Source organism: Lissotriton helveticus, chromosome 12, assembly GCF_964261635.1.
Source record: "Lissotriton helveticus chromosome 12, aLisHel1.1, whole genome shotgun sequence".
In the NCBI taxonomy this organism is placed as follows: Eukaryota; Metazoa; Chordata; class Amphibia; order Caudata; family Salamandridae; genus Lissotriton; species Lissotriton helveticus.
This window is the reverse complement of record NC_136073.1, coordinates 793596503-793620335: the sequence shown is the minus strand read 5'-3', so window position 1 is coordinate 793620335 and position 23833 is coordinate 793596503. Positions and strand designations below refer to the sequence as shown.

At 44.6% G+C, this 23833-nt stretch overlaps 1 protein-coding gene across 3 annotated transcripts in view; it reads right to left on the bottom strand.

Annotated features, from left to right (window-relative positions):
* LOC144799658 (C-C motif chemokine 25-like) overlaps window positions 1-23833 on the bottom strand; it is a 76686-nt gene that overhangs the window by 25330 nt on the left and 27523 nt on the right. For 2 of the 3 annotated variants that reach the window (XM_078671115.1, XM_078671114.1), the window contains 4 exons: window positions 16857-16949; window positions 12981-13101; window positions 6398-6545; window positions 565-1164 (listed from right to left, as the gene is read on the bottom strand). In XM_078671115.1, the coding sequence (XP_078527241.1) occupies window positions 1144-1164; window positions 6398-6545; window positions 12981-13101; window positions 16857-16923 (357 nt within the window). In that variant the 5' untranslated portion in view covers window positions 16924-16949 and the 3' untranslated portion in view covers window positions 565-1143. Of the gene's footprint in view, window positions 1-564; window positions 1165-6397; window positions 6546-12980; window positions 13102-16856; window positions 16950-23833 lie in introns of those variants that run through there. The other variant, XR_013603854.1, reaches the window with a different exon arrangement.

The window sequence follows — 23833 nt, the reverse complement described above, 5'->3', positions numbered from 1 at the left end:
TCCTTTTGGAATCCTAAGATTATGGAATTAGGATTTTAAATCCATTTAAACCTATGAAAGAAATTGCCAATTTCTGAAGGACAGTCCCCTGAAAAAAGTAAACTGAACATGGACCAAACATGGCAGGAGTCTGTCTTTCTTTCTTCTAAATTCCCTCTCATTCTGATCATAGGGGAGGGTGGGGTTCCCAATCATGGAGCCAGGGTTCAAGGCTGATGTGACGCCACCAGAAATGGCTTTGGAGTGGGCCACCCAGTTTAGGGTAGAATGCCTGCGACAACACCTGGAGGCATCACTTCTTTTCACGACTGACATGTAAAGCATGGTGGGTTTACAGAGAATTGTTTTTGAATGAATTGACATGTAAAGGCAAGATATCTTGAACATCAGACAAGTCTTATGATGAGCATAGAATCAGTTTTCTTCCTTCTGCAGTCGTTCTTGCGAAGAGCGCATAGTCAGTGTTCTGTTTTATTTAGGAAAGATTGCGCTGGATCGCTAATATCATGAACTGGAGGCATCTCTGATTAAATTAAGCATAAAAAACATTAACAACTGAGGGAGTACAGGTAAAAGATTTAATGCAAAATAGCAGGGTATAATATCAGAATATTTACATAAAATGATTGTTAGTGTAGTATGTAAGCTGAGCATTTACAGAAAAGAAGCAACTTAATTTCAGTCTAACATTCCATGCTCCCAGCTCTCTGTACTTCATTTTCCTCAATGGAGTTCAAAACATTCTAGTGTTGTAAAAGTGGGTATGGCAACATCTTGCACATTTCATAGTAGTTTAATGTAAAATAACATCAAAATACAGTTAAAGAGAAACAAATATATAATTTGACAATAGATGTGAAGTAGCAGGTCCATTGGACCAAGTAAACAAAGAACAATCGGTGTTCTTTAAAAATATGTGATTATTTTTTTTTATAAAACAAAATGGAACACTTTCTTAATATAAAATAATGAGCAATTCTTTCCCAACAGTTACAAACACAAATAAAAAAAGAACTATTGCATTGTAAATACAATAGCGCTCTGTAATAGTTTGAGTTCAGTTCTTTGTTAACTTATTTGTGGTGAAGGATATTACATGTACCTAACTTCGGGCAAAGAATCCAGCAGTGTTTTTAGGACGATTTATGCAGAATTTCTTCTTCTCTAAAAAAACCAATTAGCACAAATTAAAGAAAATCTATTAAAGTGTACTTTTCTGTCTTAACTTTATAACTTTATTTACCTTGAATGATTAACTCTGATAATGTTTCATTTTGTTAATACTGATTTGCTTAGTTCTATTAACGTTTCAATATATCTTCAGAAATGACATTTGCAAACATAAAAAACATAAAACCAAAAAAAGTTACTTCAGATTTTTGTTTAACACACAAAAATGATCAATGTCTTTCCTAGGACCATTACAAAGCGATTCTGAAGCTACATGTAAAAGTCAGAATCAGACTTTATCACTGTTTATAAAATCTCTATCTACAAAATAATGCCTCATTAATATTAATGAGGTAGGTGCAATTTGTGGCCCCTCTAGGAATGCTTAGCATTCACAGGGTTGGTGGTCTGCTGAGGTCAGCAGACCACCATGTCTGTGACTTCTTTTTTAATAAAGCAGGTTTAAAAAAAAAATGCAGCACGTTTTCCCTAAAGGAAAATGGGATGCATTTAAAAAAGAAAAATGAAACTTTTCAGTTTCATTTTTTAAGGGCAGGAAGTGGTCTCTGGGACCACTGCCTGCGCTTAAAAAATATTTTCCCACGTACCCACAAAGGGGAAGGGGTCCCCTTGGAACCCCTTCCCCTTTTCGAGTGGTTTACCACCTACTTGAAGTAGGTGGCAAACTGCGAGTGTTTTGTGGCCACAAATGCGGCGGCAAAACATTAGTACATAGCATGTAGACTAGCTATTTGGAAGGGACGCCCCTTCCTAATAGTGAGTCGCAAATGCTATTTTACGAGTCAGCGACTCACAAAATAGTATTTGTACATGCTATTAGCCTTTTTTGCGTCCTCAAACGGGAGGATCTCCCGTTTGCGGCCGCTAAAAAGGGTCATACATCTGGCCCCAAATGTTTCAGTGTACTGACTCCAGGGCTCGCTTGCTTGTACAAGACACCATCTGTTTCAGTGTGCTGACTGCAGTGCTCACTACATGTACAAGGCACTATGTTATTCAATGTGCTGACTCCAGCGATCACTGCTGGCATGAGCGCTGACTGCTTGTACAAGGCACTATGTGTTTCAGTGTGCTGACTCCAGCGCTCACTGCTTTTACAAGGCACTATGTGTTTCAATGTGCTGACTCCAGGGCTCACTGCTTGTACCAGACAGTATGTGTTTCAGTGTGGTGACTCCAGCGCTCACTGCTTGTACAAGACACTATGTGTTTCAGTGTGGTGACTCCAGCGCTCACTGCATGTGCAAGGCACTATGGGCCATATGTAGGTAAATCTCATTTACCGATTCATAAATACCGAATTTTACCGATTCGGTATTTATGAATCTGTAAATGAGATGTAGGTAAAAATTCGGTATTTTTTACCGAATCGGTAAGATTCGGTATTTATCGATTTGGTAAATACCGAATCGGTATTTGCTATTGATTCCTATGGGCCTTGAAGCCCACAGGATTCAATAGCAAATACCGATTCGGTGTTTACCGAATTGGTAAAAATACAGAATTGCTAAGGGGGACAGGGTGTCACTTTGACACCCTGTTGCACCCCTGTAACTGGCGTTTGGACCATGTGGCACACATACATGCCCTTAGGGCATGTCTGTGTGCCACATGGCACAGGTGTACATGCACAGATGTGCATGTACACAAGAATTCGTAATTTACCATGCAATTGTATTGCATGGTAAATACCGAATTCTAAAGGCCCTGTAGCACTGTTAGAAGTGCTACCTACATCACAAAATACATTTTCGGTATTTTTACCGAATGGTAAATTTACCGAACGGGTAAAATTTACAGAATCGGTAAATTTACCGATTCTCTATTTTTACCGATTTGGTAAAATTACCGATTCGGTAAAATTACCGAAAATGTACGTTTTTCTGGTCCCTACATCTCCATAGCCCTTTACCGGTCGGAAACGGCCGAAAATCTGTATTTTCGGCCGTTTCCGACCGGTAAAGGGCTACCTACATCTGGCCCTACGTGTTTCAGTGTGCTGATTCCAGCGCTCACTGCTTGTACAAGGCACCATGTGTTTCAGTGTGCAGACTCCAGCGCTCACTGCTTGTACAAGGCACTATGTGTTTCAGTGTGGTGACTCCAGCGCTCCCGGCTTGTACAAGGCACTATGTGTTTCAGTGTGCTGATTCCAGCGCTCACTGCTTGTACAAGGCACCATGTGTTTCAGTGTGCAGACTCCAGCGCTCACTGCTTGTACAAGGCACTATGTGTTTCAGTGTGGTGACTCCAGCGCTCCCGGCTTGTACAAGGCACTATGTGTTTCAGTGTGCTGATTCCAGCGCTCACTGCTTGTACAAGGCACTATGTGTTTCAGTGTGCTGATTCCAGCGCTCCCGGCTTGTACAAGGCACTATGTGTTTCAGTGTGCTGACTCCAGCGCTCATTGCTTGTACAAGGCACTATGTGTTTCAGTGTGCAGACTCCAGCGCTCACTGCTTGTACAAGGCACTATGTGTTTCAGTGTGCTGACTCCAGCGCTCACTGCTTGTACAAGGCACTATGTGTTTCAGTGTGCAGACTCCAGTGTTCACTGCTTGGTTCTAGTCGTCAAGTGCTCTTGGAGGTCACAGTGTTCTTTCGCTTTATCACAGTTAAAATATTGATCCGTAGATAAACTGTGACCATAATATAATTTCGGAAATATAATCACAAGTGAGTTAATAATTAATCAACCTGTACTTTGGCAGTATTTGAAGAGTCGCTAAAATGGTTATGATAAATCTTTGGATCAATATTTTGCAGAATTACAATGTATCTGTTCCATTTCTAAAGCGCTTTAGACCAGAAGACTTGTGTTTTAGTGACCTGTTTGAAGTGCGATCCAGCGCCCACCACACGCCGTGGTTGAAGACTAAGCTGCCCCCTTGAGCTCGCACTGAGGTTAAGGTGTCTGTGATTACCTGACACTGCGGGTAACACACTTACCCGTGGAACTCTGATTGCGTGGCAGTCGACTCCATCCACTGGTTCAGTATACCTTTTTATGGATGTGTATGTCTCTGCAATGTACTAGATGACATCTTCTCACTACTGGTCCTGAAGAAAGCTGTGCCACCTCTAAGGAGGGTATGAGGCTGAAACATGTCGACCATCACCGTACTATGACATGTTCAATCCACTCCTTGTATTGGTTTTGCTCTTAATCCTGACTGTGGGATGCCCCAAGAAAGTCTTTGGTGTCCTCGGAGTTAGTTTTATCTCTCACAAACTTTCTTCCACCCTTTTTTTTTTTTTTTGGTAGAGTTTTATATAGCGCGAACTAGACCCGAACCGAATCAGGTATCAGAGCGCATTACATATTTTCCAGTTACGTTACATGAGGACACACTTTCATTTTTCTCACCCTTCATCACACCCAGCTCACCTACAGGTTTTAGTAAACCTCTATTTCTACACTGAAAACATCCCTGAGCTCCTCCCTCTCAGAGAGGGGTTATAGCCAGCTTTGAGACCACGCTCACATTGCGAGGAGGTTACCCTATGATGAAGCATGCCACCTTCGGGTGGGTGAGGGAAACCGTCCTATAAAAGGGATAGTCCTGCCCTCCTCTACTATCTTCCACTCGATCCAGGGGCCTATTTGTGTTTTATGACTTTGTCATCGAGGAGTCGTCCCCTGCTGGCCTGTAAATCTCCTCAGGCCCTCTTTTGTGTGTCTACCTTAGTGTGCTGACTCCAGTGCTCACTGTTGTACAACGCACCGCGTGTTTCAGTGTTCCGACTCCAGGGCTCACTTGCTTGAACGAGGCACACATTTTATATTGCATTTCTAAAGTGCATTAGATCAGAAAGCATGTGTTTCAGTGTGCTGACTCCAGCGCTCACTGGCTTGTACAACACAACACGTGTTTCAGTGTGCTAACGCCAGCGCTCACTGGCTTGTACAACACAACACACGTTTCAGTGTGCTAACTCCACTGGCTTGTGCAAGGCACTATGTGTTTCAGTGCACTGACTCCAGGGCTCACTTGTTTTGTACAACTCACCACGTGTTTCAGTGTGCTGACTCCAGGGCTCACTGACTTGTAAAAGGCACTATGTGTTTCAGTGTGCAGACTCCAGGGCTCACTGACTTGTAAAAGGCACTATGTGTTTCAGTGTGCAGACTCCAGGGCTCACTGACTTGTAAAAGGCACTATGTGTTTCAGTTTGTTGACTCCAGGGCTCACTTGCTTATACAAGGCACCACATGTTTCATATTGTTGACTCCAGGACTCACTTGCTTGTACAAGTGACTATGTGTTTCAGTGTGCTGACTCCAGGGCTCACTGCTTGTACAAAGCACTATGTGTTTCAGTGCGCTGACTCCAGGGCTCACTTGCTCGTACAAGGCACTATGTGTTTCAGTGCGCTGACTCCAGGGCTCACTTGCTCGTACAAGGCCCCATGTGTTTCAGTGTGCTGACTCCAGCGCTCACTTTTGTGCAATGCACCACATGTTTCAGTGTGCTGACTATAGCGTTCACTTTTGTACAAGGCACTATGCTGACTCCAGGACTCGCTTCTTGGTATCCACCCCCATGAATGTCAGTCCGCCCCAGGGGCGACTCCTGCGCTAAGGTGGAGGAGCGTCGCCCCACTGCTTTTAGAGCAGTGAAAAGAGGTCAAATACAACAATATTAACAAGGTTATTATCATTTTATTTTTGGTTGCAGCGGGCTGGGTTAATGCAGGCGGGCTATTGGGTCAGGGTGAGAGGAGGAGTGGACTATGCACACTAAGTGGGCATGACTGCTTGGCCGGCTGTAAACGGCCAGCCAAGCAGTCATGCGCACTTCGCATATTCCCTACCAGGCTGTAATGGACAGCCTGGTAGGGAATATGCACAGGCTCCCTGTCTTGATCTGAGCGCCGATCAATGGCGGCCAGACCAATCACAATTCTGCATTGCAGCGTTGTGATTGGCCCGGGGGAGTGTTTGTGCCCAGGAGCATCTGCAACTTCTTCTGGACTGGAGTCAGGAAAAGCAGAGACAGGAGGAGCGATGCGGCCGGCGGAGGAAAGGTAAGTGCGCTTTTAAAAGAACATTTTTTCAAACACCCCCTGTCGTCTCCTTCCCCTGCCACTCCCGCCTCACCACCCCCATTCCCTACTCGCCGCCACTGGTCCGCCCACACCAGTACTCGCTGCTGGGTATCAACATCATGAGTCTACTTGTTGCAGCTGGATTATGTCTACTCACCTTGCCCAGCTGTTGTGCAGATTTTTTCTTCTGAAAAGGCCTCATCGTGTTAAGGTTTGTCCTGTTGTTTAGACGTTTCATGAGAAGTTGTACCCAGTGCTCCTTCGGGTCTCCACAAACGACCTTCCCTCTCCTGGACATGCGGAATCTGGGAATAAAAGATCAATAACATTTATTCATTTTGTGAAATTCAATTGTGCCCATCACAAGCATTTTTTGTTGTCTTCGTGTCTTTTATCTTAATGTGAGCATTTTTTGTTGTCTTTGTGTCTTATATGTTGATGTGAACAGCATTAAGAAAGTAAAGCTGGGCAGTCAGAGCTAAGAAGCTTTCTTTGAAATGAGATTAGAAATCTACTCCTGAGTAGGGGCTGGATCATTTATTAGATTTCAGGAGGAAAACCTCAAAGTGCACACTGTGGCTCCTTTTTTTTTTTCTTCAGAGTTTTATATAGCACGAGCTTGACCTGAAGGTATTGGGTATCAAAGCGATTTACACGAGCATCAGTTGCGTTACACAAGGAGACATTATTTTTTGTTAGGCACGGGGAGATTAACGGCCAGATTCATCATTGTAAATCCGGCTCAGAAAGGGCCAGATTCTGAGGATCCGGCCCTTTGGGAGCGCTATTTTTGCATTTGGGATTCATCATCCCAAATGCAAAAATCGCAATTACCGAAATCACTTAATTGCGAAGAATCACATTTAAGAAATCTCAATTAGAGATTCCTTAAATGCTATTCATGAACATTTTTAAAATTGCAAATTCGCAATATGGGGCCGCTGTTTACCGCGAAGTGTAACTTCGTGGTAAATAGCGAAAACCTAGAAAAATGCACTTTAGTGCATTTTTCTAAGTTGTATGTTACACACACACACATGTCCTTTGGACATGTGTGTGCGCAACACCTGTGTACATTTGCCTTTCAGGGGTGCTACAGGGTGTCCTTTGGACACCCTGGCACCCTTGAAATCGCTTCCTTATTTGCGATTCGCTAATTGCAAATAAGGAATGACTCCCCATTCAGTCATTCCTTATTTGCGATTAGCAATTAGCGAATCGCAAATAAGGAAGCTGTAGAAATCGCATTAAATTGTGTGATTTCTACACGAATCCCGTTTTGCGAGTCTTTAATAGCGATTCCTTAATAATCGCTATTAAGGACTCGCAAATCGGGACATTGATGAATCTGGGGGTAAGTGATTTACCCAGAATCACAAGATGTTGTGCGTCGTTGCCGAGACTCGAACCCGGTTCGCAGATTTGAGCCCTAACCATTTGGCAGCATCCTCCCCCCAACATCCTTTTCATCATTTAATAAAAGTACAATTAACACCAGTTGTCTTGAAGACAATTAAGGCCATTGCAGTACCATGGGGAATTTTTCCTGACTACAGGAAATACCAGAAACGCAAGAAAGGATCTAAAAATATTTTTATCTAGTAGGGCTTTTTCACTTTGTTGAAAAGGAAAGATCTCTAGAGGCAGTTGATGAAAATTGTGATATGATTTGTAACAGATATGTATCAAACAATGTGCATAAAAAAAACTTCCTGATATATTAGGTAATTTAATTATTAGTCAGATGGCGAGATCTCTGACTAGGCATTGTTTGGTCGCTGTGTATTTTTTTTTCTTTACATAAGTGATTACTAGGTGATTACCTGACTGATTACTCATCGATTACTAAACGAGTACTTAAGTGATTACTAAGTGATCAGAAACTCAAAGTAATTTCAGTATAAGATGCTTGTAACTTTATGTTTTATTGGAAATATATATGGCAATAAGCCACTTCTGTGTTTAGGGTTAATGAATTATTGCTCAATAATGGCCTATTTCTTCCATTAAGAAAGGTTACAGGAACACCTTGTCACAGTCTGCTTTTTATCTCTTTGTAAAATTAGAAACTTCAATGCACTGGCAGCCATTATCACTGTACCGTTGAGCCCACTCAACGTGCCCAGTAGAATCCCAGGACTCCTGTCTTTGGAGGTTGATTATATATCCTGAGACTCACAAGAGGTGACGGGAGGAATGCTTTCAAGTGTAAGACTGGTGTTGACTTGCTTGTGTTTGGTTTGGAGAGGACCCGGCTTGGCAGTTCGGGCTGGACTGTTCCTTTTGCAGCAGGACCAAGACTGATTTGCATATGGCTGGGTCTAATCTGAGGTGGCATGGTGAGCAAAATAATGATGGTTGGAATACTACTTCTCACTAAATGCCAGTGGTGGCATGTGTTCCTCCATCACCTTTTGAGTGTTTGACGTAATGACCTAAGTGGCCAAGAGTATGCCTATAGTGGGGCCTTTGCTCACTGTGCCACTGGAACCAAGCTGCATCCAGCTGACGGGCCCAGGAGTGATATGTGCATGGCTGGGTCTAATCTGAGCAGGCATGGAATGCTACCCCAAATGATTGCCAGTGGTTAGACAAATTGCAAGCATTCCTCCAGCCATCTTTTGTGTGTTTGATTGGAATGTCAAGACAGCAGAATTGGCGGGAAAAGACTGCTGCCAGGCCACTAAAGCACGGCCTACCACATTTAAAGAATGCAGCCTTGGCATCTGTAGTTTTTGCACCAAGATGACAGCTGAAAAATAATGAATTTGGACTGTGAACATCTGTCTTAGACCATGCAGTATAAGATGCTTGTAACTTTATGTTTTATTGGAAATATATATGGCAATAAGCCACTTCTGTGTTTAAGGTTAATGAATTATTCCTCAATAATGGCCCATTTCTTCCATTAAGAAAGGTTACAGGAACACCTTGTCACAGTCTGCTTTTTATCTCTTTGTAAAATTAGAAACTTCAATGCACTGGCAGCCATTATCACTGTACCGTTGAGCCCACTCAACGTGCCCAGTAGAATCCCAGGACTCCTGTCTTTGGAGGTTGATTATATATCCTGAGACTCACAAGAGGTGACGGGAGGAATGCTTTCAAGTGTAAGACTGGTGTTGACTTGCTTGTGTTTGGTTTGGAGAGGACCCGGCTTGGCAGTTCGGGCTGGACTGTTCCTTTTGCAGCAGGACCAAGACTGATTTGCATATGGCTCGGTCAAATCTGAGGTGGCATGGTGAGCAAAATAATGATGGTTGGAATACTACTTCTCACTAAATGCCAGTGGTGGCATGTATTCCACCATCACCTTTTGAGTGTTTGACGTAATGACCTAAGTGGCCAAGAGTATGCCTATAGTGGGGCCTTTGCTCACTGTGCCACAGGAACCAAGCTGCATCCAACTGACGGGCCCAGGAGTGATATGTGCATGGCTGGGTCTCATTTGAGCAGCAGGCGCGCAACACCCATTGGGCTCACGGGGCTTCAGCCCCCCCCCGTCGTGTGTGTCAGTCCGGCCGGAGACAGCTTCGCGGGCTGGCAAGCATCAAATTGCAGCCGCACCCGAGTACTTAACAGGTCTTTAAAAGACCTTTTACTTGTAAATGAGGCTTTTGTTGTGCGTTCACCCCTTCTTACAGCCACTCTGTTCGTGGTTGGAAGAATTAGCCCCCCCGAAATATTTTCCAGCCCCCCCCGCAATTTTACTCTAGTTGCCCGCCTGCTGAGCAGGCATGGAAGTCTACCCCAAATGATTGCCAGTGGTTAGACAAATTGCAGGCATTTCTTCCGCCATCTTTTTTGTGTTTGACTGGAATGTCCAGACAGCCAAATTGGCGGGAAAAGACTGCTGCCAGGCCACTAGAGCAAGGCCTACACATTTAAATAAGGCTGCCATGGCATAAGTAGTTTTTGCAGATGACTGCTGAAAAATAATGAATTTGGACTGTGAACATGTCTTAGACCATGTTAAGCAAATCTTGGGATGTGACAATTAACTATCCTGTTATGTCAATTTCCCACAGATTTTTATTGATTTTAAAATATATAAATATTATTTTATGCTTTTATGGTTATACTATTTATTGTATACCGAATAAAGACTACCTTACCTTACCTTACAGCTGGTAAAAGGCACAAACTGCTGTGCTGGAAAAACTCTATTCCCACGCGACTGAGTCGACTAAAAATATACTATGCTATTACCATTTTTCGCAGTGTCACCCCTGCTCATTAGTGTTACGGAAGGTAATGACAAAGGTGACACTGTGATCAGGATAGTCTCCTTTCACTGTCCTAGTAAGTGAGAATAAACTCCCTGCATGTTTCTTTTTAAAAAAAAGAAAACATTACAAATGCTCTCAAATAGAGCTGCCACGGATGGATGTCCATTCATGGCTTCAATTTTTGATTGCACTTGTAATATTTGAATGCACCCATTCAAAGATGGCCACTGTAGTGTGCACACATTTTTTCAACAAGTTTGTTAAAATAAAACAAAATTATGTCTTGGTACTTGCTCCGCATGCATATGCATGGACAGTCGCTGGCGGCCCTCTTGAAATGAGTTAAAAATATTATTGCAAGATAAATGCTCGCAGATAGTTCGTCAGGTGCACAAAAATCTTTTTAACAAAAGTTTAAAAAAAATAATTGCTGAAGGAATGGGAAGTAATGAAATATTAGAGGTGGGGTGATAATTAAAAACACCATGATGTGGAGGGGCAGGGAAGCAACGGTCGAGCGCGGGGGCAAGCAACAAGGAGATTGAAGGGTGAGGGGGAAAAATTAGGAGGGAAGCAGCACATTGGACAGAGAAAGCAACACAACTCATGTGTCCTGCACATCTAACCTGGGCTTCTATTGGAATTCAATAACGCATATTAGCAAGCCCATTATCGCCATTTTAGCGTCAGTTTCCTGCCGCTAAAACTGCGATAATTTTAACGAGGTTCTTGCTAATATGCCCCGTGGCTCTCTGAATGGAAGCAATGTCAGCCCTGGGAGGATACAAGTAAACCAATCAGAACACTGCAAGACCCAAACACTCCAGGGCAGAGAAACGCAAGAATAGAGGGGGAAGCCTTCGAATGAAGAGGAAACAACTGGTACACACAACAACGCCATCCAATCATGGGCAAGGGTGCTGACCCAAAGCTCCACTCAATACCTACTGGAAACAATAGGCCTGGCCAACAGACAGCTACAGCTTTTTCTGTAGCCAAGACCTAAAGATTACCACTCCAATTACCTCAAATGCATATCAAAACCCACATCCCATCACAAAACTTCATATCTGCACTCAGTACAACATTGAGGCCCTGAGAGTAATTTAGGGCTCCATGTAAATTCTTAGATGTGAGACAAGAACACATATTACTCATTGTATAAGTGGAGCAAACCTAGTCCAATTCCATTATGACATACAGTAGATCATGAGAATATAAGCGTACAACAATTCACAAGCATATCAGACATATTGTTCTACGCAATTATTTTCCTTGCACAATGCACCTAAAGTAAGCATGATTCCCATTTTATGCCGGTAAAAGAGTGTTATGTAGCAGGATGAAAAGCATTCCTTTTTTTTAATAACAATGTTTCAGAGCACTGTAATCATTTCATGATCGTAAAGCCAAACCATGAAAAATAAATATGTAATATCTTGATCATTCCCAAACCATAAGACATCACATAACTGACTTGGTTCACAGAGAATACTGTCTTACTTAGCCAATCAATCGCCAGGATAAAAGCCAAAAAAGAGGTCAATAACAGTGTATCTAACTCATACGGAAGTAAAACAGTTCTATAAAAGACATTTTTACAATTACAGTTTTTTAAATATATATTTTTATTTTTAATAGACATGTAAGAGAGATTCCTAGTTTGTTAAGAACATTGATATTAGAAGAAATATCAGAGAAGCTGGACCTTCTCTGTCTCCGACTGTCCTTATTGTTTGGAATGCAGCTGCTACTTATTTCTTACGGGACAAATAACAAAATTGTAATCTGTCACAATCAGCAAGAACATTGTAGAATTGACTTTCTTACTGGTCAGGAGTATTTATGAGCATTAACATTCAGCAAGGGCGTAGATACCCAAAGATTCAAGCAGTTTTTAAATAGAAAACATATATTTTTTTTAAATCTTAATTTCCTGCATATTCTTTCCTAACGGATACCTGCAGATGTCATTCAGATCAGACAATTAACTTTTAGAATTGATATTCATTTATATATTTTGCAATTGGATTCTCTGATGTTGGCTGATAGTAATTTTGGCTGGACCCTAAGATGGACTTGGGACTTCAGCAGTGACAGGGCAGTAAACGTTAGCATTGTATTTGGCGGAAAAAAATATGTATTTATGCTTTTTGTAGCTACCTACTTCTCCGTTAAGGTCTTAACACTAATCATAGGTTATTTGATCTCATCTTCCCTACCACCAACCAAATCCTGGTTGGGTTTCCATCTGTCACCTATCACTTGCCATCACGCTGTCGTATCCAGAGGTGCCAACTTAAAGTGAAATCCTTTAGAGCCAGTGATTATCTCTATAATCTGGCCTGGACCAAAGTGGGATTCTAATAGCATTTCACAAGAAGCTGTAGTCCCGTTTCAAATATTGTATAATTCTTGGCCACTTGACCATAGATTTGTGAGCATTACTCAATGGCAGACACACATTGACATCACTGAGCAAATATTACAAAAGGAACAGTGTATACTTACACAACTGCTTTCCTATTGCAGCTCTCATTGATTTCCTGTTGCTTATAGGATTTAACATGCCTATAAAGGAGTCTTAGGTGTATATTCTGAGCATAAGACAGACAGCAGTTTTCGTAGTATCCTGCATGAAATACAAATGAGAAAACAGAAGTTAATATTATGAGATTTCATTTTTAGGTCTCGCCTAGGCAGTGCTTGCGCTGTCTCTCTGAGACATACTGTATTCAGGATATGGGCATGAAGCTCCGCCCACTTTCTGACCATCGTTTTAATTGGCTTCTGTTACTGTCCTATGTAAATGGTGGCTTTTCATTGGTAAATAGGCTTAGTAGTCCCTCCTTAGTACTGCCTTTTCTCTTGTTGTAACCTCCCATGAGGACTGTCCCTGTTGCATGTGTTGTTACTCTGGATCAGACGTCTTCAATCTGTGGGGCGCGACCCCCAGGGAGGCTTGGAGTCACAGGAAGGGGGTCACGCTCTTCAGAGGGTTAATTGCCATAGTTAAAATGCTTCGGCTAGAGTGGTATTCAAGGAATCTCCTGTGAAATTGAAGCCAGGCAGCTAGGTAAACATGCCTTTCTGCCAGTGTGTTGCTGGCCTGAAAGAAATGCAAATGTGCATAGCAAGGTAACCTCCAAATCCTTTACATTTGCAGATTAACTAGTTGTACACATGTTCTTTTCTTTCAGGCCAGTAGTACACTGGTAGAAAGGAGCATTTGTTTAGGTGTGTGCCTTACTTCAATTTCAGAGCAAAGGAGAGTGCTGTTGCAGTCAATAAAATGTATCAAATGACTTGAAGCTTTTTGAGTGGTAGTGCATAGAGTTAACTGAGCTGTGAAGTGCTTGCTTTTAATTGTTATTGTATTTACATAGTGCTTACTATCCCTGAGAAGGTGTTGAAGGGACAGTTATATAAAATAAATTGCATTACATAGGGTTTGGTTATAACTAAAATCGATGGGCCTCATTTACAATGGAATGGTGTAGGGCAGCGCTGCAAGAATTTTTGCTGTGCTGCCCTATGCCAATTCGAAAGGGCAGAAATGGACCATATTTATAAGATACAGTGCATTCCTGTCCTTTCTGCTGGTGCATAATTTGGTGCCTAGCACCAACGCAGGCACCCGTGCACCACGGTGCATGGGTGTCTGCATTGTTGGCAGGATTGTTTTTGTGCAGGAAGGCACACTTTCTCATCGTCTGTCGAAATCCCCCCCAACTCGGCCCTACCGCTCTTACCTGCACGGGCCGCGGCTCAGTATAAGGTGCAAAATGGTTTGTGACTATTTGACTGATGCATGACCAAGTCTTGGCGTCAATGCTTACTAGCAAGTGTTCATTTGTTTTAGTGGCACTGTAAGTTCTTTTGCTTACTACAGTTTCAAAGAAGGTCTGATTGTGGAAGCCTTCTTAGAACATTTTTGCTATCCATTTTCAAAGTCCAACCTTTGCTACTGACCTAGATTTGGCCTGGACCTGTTCCTCTCAACCCATATCAGCTCTAGAGTCACTGATTTCAAAAAGAGGATTTGCAGTTTCCTTCCATCTCTTCTGGCTCAGCACAATGCATCATGTTTGGTTGGCAGCTGGTGGCCTGCACTGCTTGCACCTGCTCTCTAAGTAGTAATCGGGATCACTCACAGTGCACCCTACAGGACTGAGAGTGATGAGATTTGCCAATATTTTCGAAAACCACAGACCCTAGCATTTGAAATTTGATAATGCAAAGTCAAATATTTTTCGAGGACCTTATGAACCCTGTTGCAAATGCCTTGCACTTGCCTTGACTTGACTGCCTCCCCGCACATATAAATCATGAGGCAAACATTCGAGAGGGCTGCTTTGAAGGTTTATTTTGGCACTGGAAAAGGCAAACTTTCTAATCTGTGTGTGGGAACAGGAGTGCAGGTCAATGGTGGTACCCAAATAGTAAAAAATGGAACTGATAATGGCACAGCAGCAAATGACGCCTCCCCCCTGTGGAGTTTTAGTGAGATTCCTCTAGATAACAAAGACCTCAGTTTGGGGTCTGTACACTGTTTTAGGATCCTTCTGTATACAGCTGTTTCCACAGGGCTCACAATTACAAGTGGTGTGGCTGTGTCTGGGGGAGCGAATCACAATCTGCATATTATACCTTAAAACCTGTAATAGTTAGAATTTACAGCACCAGCAGTTTGAAAATGTGACTTTTGGATTTCATTGGGTGAAATAAATAACACAACTACGTCTGGGTAACTAGTAACCTTTAATGGCAGCCTTGGTTCAGCTGCCTTGAAGGGGGGAAAACCCTTCCAGTCAATTATTAAGTCTTTAGGAACTGTTTGCAAAACGTATATTTAGTTTTATTAGAAGGCTAAGAAAGAGACTTTCAGGGTGAAAAAGCAGATTCCAAAATTCTGTCTTTTGTGTCTACCAATGACTCTATTCTGCCACTGCAGTTGTGAGCTGATTCATTGCGTCATAGAGTTCCTAGAAGGACTCTGTAGTATCTAATCATCTAATGTCTCTTTAATTTAGCAGTCTTTGAAACTGGTTTTACTATGTATTGTCAATTGAATAACTTTGATTGACCTAATGATCTTTGCACCATTTCTGGTTAACTACGCTGCTGATTGGGTCAAAAAGTGATCAAATAATAATTCTGCTAATTTGGCACTAGCATCGAAATAGAGCATAGCACATTTAGGGTTAGTTGTACTTTGCTTGCATTCTGCATTCATTTGGTGATAAAAGCACACGCGAGTTGATGGAGCACCCTATTCCCAAAAAACCCGTACAAGCAGAGTAAGGGTGTCACACCTCCTGAATGAAGGCCTGGAAAGCTGTACCAGGGGCAGGTGCCCAGATGTACCAGATGTCATGTGACCTATCCCATGATGACCTGTTTCCTCAGTGCACAATTCTACATTGCTTAGAATTAAGCAGCCTTTTTTTCTTTTTCTTCAGGGGAGTACATATTTTTTTCCTGAGTTTTATATAGTGCGAACTTGACCCGGTAAGTATCAGAGGGCTTTACATAATCACCAGTTGTGTTACGAACAGACACATTCATTTTTTGTTAGGCACGGGGAGATTACGAGATTTGCCCAGAATCACAGGAGGTTGAGCGTCCCTGCGGAGACTCGAACCCGGTTCCCCAGCGTCGAGGTCGACCACTCTAGCCGTAAGGCCACATCCTCTCCCCAATATTTTGTACCGTGGAGTAACCCTTCCCCAGCACCCTGATCAAATCTAGTAGCAATCCACTTCCCAGCTGCCTATCTTGGAGGTAGGGTTACTCCAGCCTTGGATGGAGTATCTTTACAACCATTTGTATGTGGAAACGGGACGGAATGGCGTATGGGCATGGCCATGAACATACATGATTGCGGACCTTGCTGATTGTACAAGTCAAATCCCGCCGCGGTACAACCACTTACAATGCCTTGAGTTGAATTTACCACAGTGGATTTCCACATACGCCTGGTGGAGAAATCTGCAGTAATAAATCCATTTACACATAACAGGTATCATTTTGTGACTTGTTCGTAGATGCCAATGATGTCTTTTTGGCCTTACACTTGCATTTATGGCCAAAAACAACCTTTTAAATTGGGACCCAAAGGTGTAAGCAACTCCAGAAAAATAGATGCAAATAAAGACTGGACACAATATTCCCTATATAATTGTGCAAATCCATAAATTGGGTGGCAAAAAAGCCAACCGTACCACCTTATCTCACCTTCACATTCTCATGGTGTTTCATATATTTGTAGCCATGATGGTTTTCATATGGTGACTTTCAAACATTTGAATGCCCCTACATTTTACCAAGAGTACCTACTACTGTAGGATCCAGTTCTCAGCCTGAAATAGTTTGGTAAAAGCTTACCTTGGCCATCACTTGTGTATACACAAACACTAGCCAAAATGATTGATATCAGAATCCAGGTGTTCATTCTTGACAATTCCAAATGTTTCCAACCTATGGAAAGTAGAAATGAGAGCCTAGTAAACAGCACTGAAAGTTTATTTAACTGGGGATTACAAAAAGTCTTGCTTTTCAAGGAAGATAATATGTTTCAATTTACTAAATTTCTCCACCAAGTAATACATCTGTGATTGGGAATATACATGGGCAACTGTTGACTTGGAAATATAGCAACCACAAGATTTGCAAGTGAGAAGTTGATAAACCTGTAGTTAGGTGATAAATAGGTTAAATTAATGGGAGAGGAATACACACTAACTCCAAAATATTAATCTACAGTACAAAATATGCACTATCCTGTATAATATATGATATTCATAACTCTGACATATATTTTGACTACTTCACAGTGTTTAATTTGTGCTGGTATTTTCCAGTGCTAGGCACCAGCATTGAATGGTCAACACCGGCACTTATGGCAGTCTGCCACATGGTGGCGATGGTTGTCTGATTTAGAGATGAGCACAACAGCGGTTAATTAATTCAAAATACAGTACATATAAGTAGCAGCTTGTACCCAAGCTATTCTTATAGCTCTGGGGCTTTGAATAGTTTGAATTATCCCACTTGTAGGAGTGTGATGGTTAGGAGTTGTGTTGGTGGTCCCAATTGCATCACATTATTGACCCCTTGACAAGCACTTAGCCTCTGAAAAGCTTTTTATTTGCTGCTTAAGTACTAGCAGATACTCAAAGAGTGTGAACTACAGAAAAGAAAAAAAGACTATTGAAGCTGTGGTTAATTCCTGTTCCTGTTCTTGCCATGACATTGCTTCAGGGTCTTATCATGATGCATTAGGTTTTAGGTCTCGCCTGAACCAGAGCATGACATGTTGTTAGCTTACAAGCGGATTAGAGCACGGCCATTGGTTACCACTGGTTGGCTTCATTCTCACATTTTCTTGCTCCTTTTTGATCAGCTCAAGCTTTCTTCACTTCCTCCTTGTTAATTTGCCGCTCTCCTGGAGCATGGTCCAAATACTGAATCTTTTCTCAGCGAGTGTCCTTCCGCTGCTATTGCTTTTTAAGCCTGGGCTACTTTTTTATTTCATTTGCTGTACTCTATGAGACTGCTTGTGCTTTCAGGCCATCCCCCTCCCATCCTTCTACCCCGCACAGTCCCGCTCCAGATAATAAGCTTCAAATCAAGTTAGTACCCATGTGATAGCACACATAGGGTAGCACACATAAAGTAACACACTTGGGGACAATTTCTGCAACGACCAACCGTTTTCAGGATCATGCAGTGATGCAGTAATTTATTCTGCATTGTAGATTATTCCCTTTTTGCAGAAAAGCCACACATTCAAACAAAGTTCTTATGAATCATCAGCTCGCTTGTTTCCAAAGCTCACATGCGATTAAGCTCCCTGTGGACATTTCCCCCACATGGTTGGTTTTTGGACCAAACAACTTGTTCAGCTTCACTATCATGAAATTAACCAATCTAAAACAGCAGTACTAGAAACAACCTACCAGGCCCACTGAAACATTTCAACAGGATACATTGAGCGAGATCTTTTTCCTGAAACTCAGAAAGGCGCCAGCGCAGATCCACGCAAGCTAACCTCAAAACGATGGGTTTTGTGTAGGGTTTATGAGTATGCTGGAAAGTTTGGCGCCTGGGCTGGTAGCGGTGTGTAGATGATGACAGAGATTGTAATAGTGTGGTGGTGCTATAGGCCAGAGGAGACCCCTAAAACCTCTGCAGGGAGTGACAAGGGCTCACCCAATAGAGAAGCACACAAGTCCTATGCACACGCTAGGTATACAGTATTGTAATCATATTCATAGTAAATGAACAGAAGCAGTTAATGAGACAAGTTGGACAAGTCTGAGGAGTTGATTTCAAATGCAGTATATTAAGACCATCCTGGTAGGAAGGAATGGTAACATCAAGGCAAACAACTAGCTGACACGTGTTTCGTCATGCGGGTACTGTACCCGTGACTCTTCAGGGCTGTTAGTTGAATGACAAACAAGGGTTCGGTATGCCGGTGATATTTCCAACCCGACAGTTACGGGTATAATTTAAATCATAAGGGTAAGGAACTTCAGGTAGAATGGCACGGTCGGGTACGGCCGTCCATGTGGGTGTCTGCGCTGATGCGCTTCCGTCGAGACCGTTGGTGTCTTGTGATTCCGTTTCGAGAAACTGAATACTATTACAATACTGTATACCTAGCGTGTGCATAGGACTTGTGTGTAACCTCAAAGCGAGTCCCTCTCTTCAGAAAAATAATAAGTCATAAACCAGGCCTGAAGCGATTTTGCCTTTGTTAACACCTTGACTTTTCTCTCATTCCTTTAAAGAAAGTGCCACCAGAGGCATTTCAAGGCATGGGCAAAATAGGCAAGTGCCCAATAGGCACCCTGGGATAATGAACTTTTTCTCTAGTTGACCACTATCCTCTATCTCAACCGCTCTCCCTCTCTCCCTATCGCTACCGCTGACCCTGTCTTTCTACACAGTGCCATTTTAAGGATTTTTTGTGTCCTTGTAAGACATATAACTACTGTTTTTGTGTAACCCTTTTAAAGTTTAACATGGTATTTTGAATAGTTTGGCATTGTGTATGTTTGAATTAGCTTTGAATGGGAAAAAATACCCAAATGTGTTCAAAACCAGGAGCCCCTAAAATATGTCTTGACCGGACCCCCCTAAAATTCTTAAGATGACCCCGAAGACCCGCTTCCAATTTAAGAAGAATGCAAGGGATCGTAAAAAACAGGATGATAACACGCGGTGTTGCACAAGTTGCTGTGTTTTACAGCACAACACATAGCCCGTGAAACTGTGCCCGGCGATTTGCTCTGTGCAATAAACCACACAATCCTTATTGACTTCAGATGGCATCACCAGTGGAGGCAGGGCCTTCTGTAAACACCACCACACACGCAACCACCTCTCCGGTGCAACCAACTGCCCGCTCCATGAGACTCCCAACGTTGTGAATCTTTCAAAGTTTTAAGAAAAATTACATGAAGTTGCAAACCACTTAGTTTGCAAATTTGCAGACCCTGACTTAAAGATAGTAACAGTAATCAAAATAGCAATAATAATGGAACCAAAAGGAACAGCAGAAATAGCAGAATTAATAATGGTTAGGAAAATAATAACATTTATAGTGCTATTATGCCTGATACTACTAGTACTAGTAATAAGAAGATCAGTAGTGCTATTGGTCAAACATAATTGATGAGGAACTGGAAATGGCGTTTTTCAATACAACTAACCTACCATACTTCCAAGATGTCTGTAAAAATGTAGCAAAGTTCATTTTTTTTTTTTTTTTTTTTTTAAATAATTTTTATTGTAGACATATCTGTACAGGCCAATAAACGAATAGCAGTAGCAACTTAAATGTCAGCAGATATACAGTACATTTCGTCAATCATTACACAGCCTTCCGGCCCACAACCCGGGGGTTGGGCGGCGGTAAAGTATCTGCACTTCCATGCCTGACGTTCCGTAGAGAGGAGTGGTTAGTGTCCGGATTAAGTGTATGCCTACTTTTATTATCCTACCAAACTACACGCTGAACCCCAACTCCCCCCCTAAACACCCCCCCCCCTCTCACCCCGACCCGCACACCATCCCCCGCCTAAGGCTTCGTTAATACTAACCCTGGGATGCTAGCCTCATGTTCCCCGTATCCCTGCCGTTCCTGGGGCCTCAACTCTCTCCCTCCGTGCCCTCTCCTCTGGGAGGTTCCTCCTGTGCGTCAGCCTCGCTGTCCCTGAGCGCCTGCACCATTACTTCCCATGCTGTCGCGGTGTCAGCTGCTGTCTGGCTAGGGGTCCTGCGCGCTACCTGGTATCTATGCGTGCTGTCCGCCGAGGCCCATTTCAGAAACTCCTGCCGCCACCTCCGTGGAGTAGGCCCCAGCCGCGCCTTCCAATTCCTGGTAATCTCTCTCTTCGCTATCATCAGCCCCATGTCGATGAACCTACTCGTGAGCTTATTTTTGGGAGTGTGGGGGAACCAGTGCAACAGGCATTCGGCCGGACCATACTCTAGCGATCGTTCCGTCACCTCATTCAGTACTTCCCCCACTTCTTGCCAAAAGTCCTGCAGGAGCGGGCACGCCCATAGCATGTGTACTAACTCAGCTCCCTCTTCCGGGCACCGGGGGCAGGCTGCTGTGTCGTCTCCAAAATACCGCCTTATTCTACCTGGCGTCATATACGCCCTGTGCAACACATAGTAGTGTATCAGCTGGAACCTGGCGTTCCTTGTGCTGTTTCGAGCCCTGCGGACAAGTTGTGCCCAGGTCGTGTCCGGAATGTCCTTGTGCAGATCCGCCTCCCATTTAGCTTTCAGGGACGCGAGAGGAGGGATATTCTCCCTAACCATTCGGTTATACAGGCATGTAACTGCCTTAACCGTGCCCGCCGCCATCATGGCGTATTGGCAAGCCGCTGCCGTCTCGGGCTCCCCAAGGCCCGTGCCCCAGTGGGCATGCATCGCCCGGGTTACCGCTGCGTGCAGCAGGAATCCCCCTCTCGAAATATCGAAGCGGTCTGATAGCTCCCGGAACGGGAGCAGTGTTCCACTCTCAAAGAGGTCCCCAACCACCTGAATTCCCGCCTCTTCCCACTCCTGCAGACTCGACCAATCGCCGCCATGTGGCAGTGCCGTCAGCATGGCCAGTGGAATCTCAGGCGCGTAGGGATGTCTGGAGCCCGCCCTCTTCTGGGTCCGATTCCAGCATTGCCGGTATGTGCGCTGTTCCAGCGATAGGTCCCGACTGTCCAACCGCTGCTGGAGGGTTATGAACGCCAGGACGTGCCTGGGCGTTCCCCGCAAGTTTGCATCCTCTGGGCCTCGGAATACCCTCGCAACCTCCTGCGTGAATATCTGCAATTGGGCCGCTAGGTAATAGAGCTCGAAGTCCGGCACCGCCAGCCCCCCCTCATCCTTCGGGCGAGAGAGCGTGGCCAGCGCTACTCTGCATCGTCCCGCTCCCCAGATGAACGATGTGATCTGAGATTTGAGGAGCTTGAAAAAGGAACCAGGTATCCAAATTGGGAGCGTCCGGAAATAGTACAGTAATCTCGGCAGGGCCACCATCTTTAGCAGGGAAATCCGGCCCGCTACTGATAGCGGCAATGTGGACCAGAAGGACATACAGCCCTTCAGTCCGCGCACGCACCGCCCCAGGTTGCCCTCGAGTAAGTCTTCCGGCTTGTGGTAGATATGGACCCCCAGGTATTTCATGCAGGTAGGGTTCCAGGTCGCCTCCGACTGGTGCTGCGGCTGGGCAGTGCCCTCCAGCAGCGGGAACAAGCTTGTCTTGGGCCAATTGACCCGCAAGCCCGACATCTCCCCGAATCTCTCAAGTAGAGCTTCCGCCTTCCTCAGGTCCTCACCTCCGTCGCGGAGGAATAGCAATAAGTCGTCAGCATACAGCGAAATGAAATGATGTCCGTCACGGGTCTGTACTCCGTGGATGTGCCGCCCCGTCCTGGCCGCGGCCGCCAGCGGTTCAATGGCCAGTGCAAAAAGGAGCGGTGACAGGGAGCAGCCCTGTCGAGTGCCCCGCTCCACCGGGTATCGTAGGGATACCGCCGGGCCCACTCTCACTCTCGCAATCGCTTCCGCGTAAAGGACCTTAGTCCAGTGGATATAGCCAGTCCCCAGGCCGAAGCGCTCCATGACAGCGTAGAGGTAGTCCCACTCGAGGCTGTCAAAGGCCTTTTCAATATCAACTGACAGGACCAACTCCGTCCCTGTCCTCTCGGTGAGCCCGTCCATGATGCGGATGAGCCGTCTGATATTAGCCGTGGTGTTGCGGGTCGGTATAAAACCGTTTTGGTCGTCATGCACCAGCCCCGTCATGTGCGGTAGGAGTCTCGCCGCCAAAATGGAGCTCAGGATTTTATAATCTGCGGTTAGCATAGATAGGGGCCTATATGACGTGGGGTCAGTGCTCTCCCTGCCGGGTTTCAGCAGTGGGACCACCAGCGCCTCCCTCATCGATTGCGGTAGTCGACCCGTTGCCTTTGCCTCCCTGTAAATAGTCTGGAGACGGGGGGCCAATACGTCCAGGTTTTTGGCGTAAAACTCTATGGGGAGTCCGTCTATCCCCGGCGATTTGTTCCTCGCCATCCGCCTCACCGCCAGTCGTATCTCACCCGCGGCAATGTCCGTCCCCAAGTCCTTAGCCTGCTCCGCCTCTAACTGACCTAGGGGCAAGTCAGCCAGGAAGGGACCCACCAGTTCCGCCCTGCCTCCCGGGTCACTCTTGTACAGGCCCTCATAGTATTGCTGGAACACGTTGACTATGCCCAGTTGCGTCTGTTGTACCACTCCCGACGCATCCCGCAGCTGGAGTATGGGAGCGCATCTTCTGGTGGGGTTCGACAGCCACGCCAGGAGGGTGCCCACCTTATCGCCTTCTACATGGGAGCGTAGCACGTACCGCTTGTGATCAAAAGCTCGAAGCCTTTCCACCTCAACGGCTACCGCCTCCTTGGCCGAGCATAGGGAGTCCTGGAGTTCCGGCCTCCCAGGCCTCTTCCGCTCCGTCTCCCTCAGGTCCTCGTCTGCCTTCGCCAGATCCCCCAGCAGTACCTTCCGTACGCCCACATAGTCTCGGATGCAGATGCCCCTTACCACTACCTTAAAGGCATCCCACTCCATCGCCCTTGAGGTGGCCGTCCCTGCGTTCTCCGCAAAATACGAGGTCACGCCCCCCGCAAGGGCCTCCCCGAAGAGGGGGTCCTCCAGTGTCTCAGGCCTCAGTTTCCAGAGCGGAACCCTGGGCTTCCCCATAACCCACGCCAGCCGGACCAAGAGCGGGTTATGGTCTGAGATTGTCCTCGATAAGTATTCCGAGCTGGTGACGCACGGCTGCACCTCCCGGGAGCAAAGTA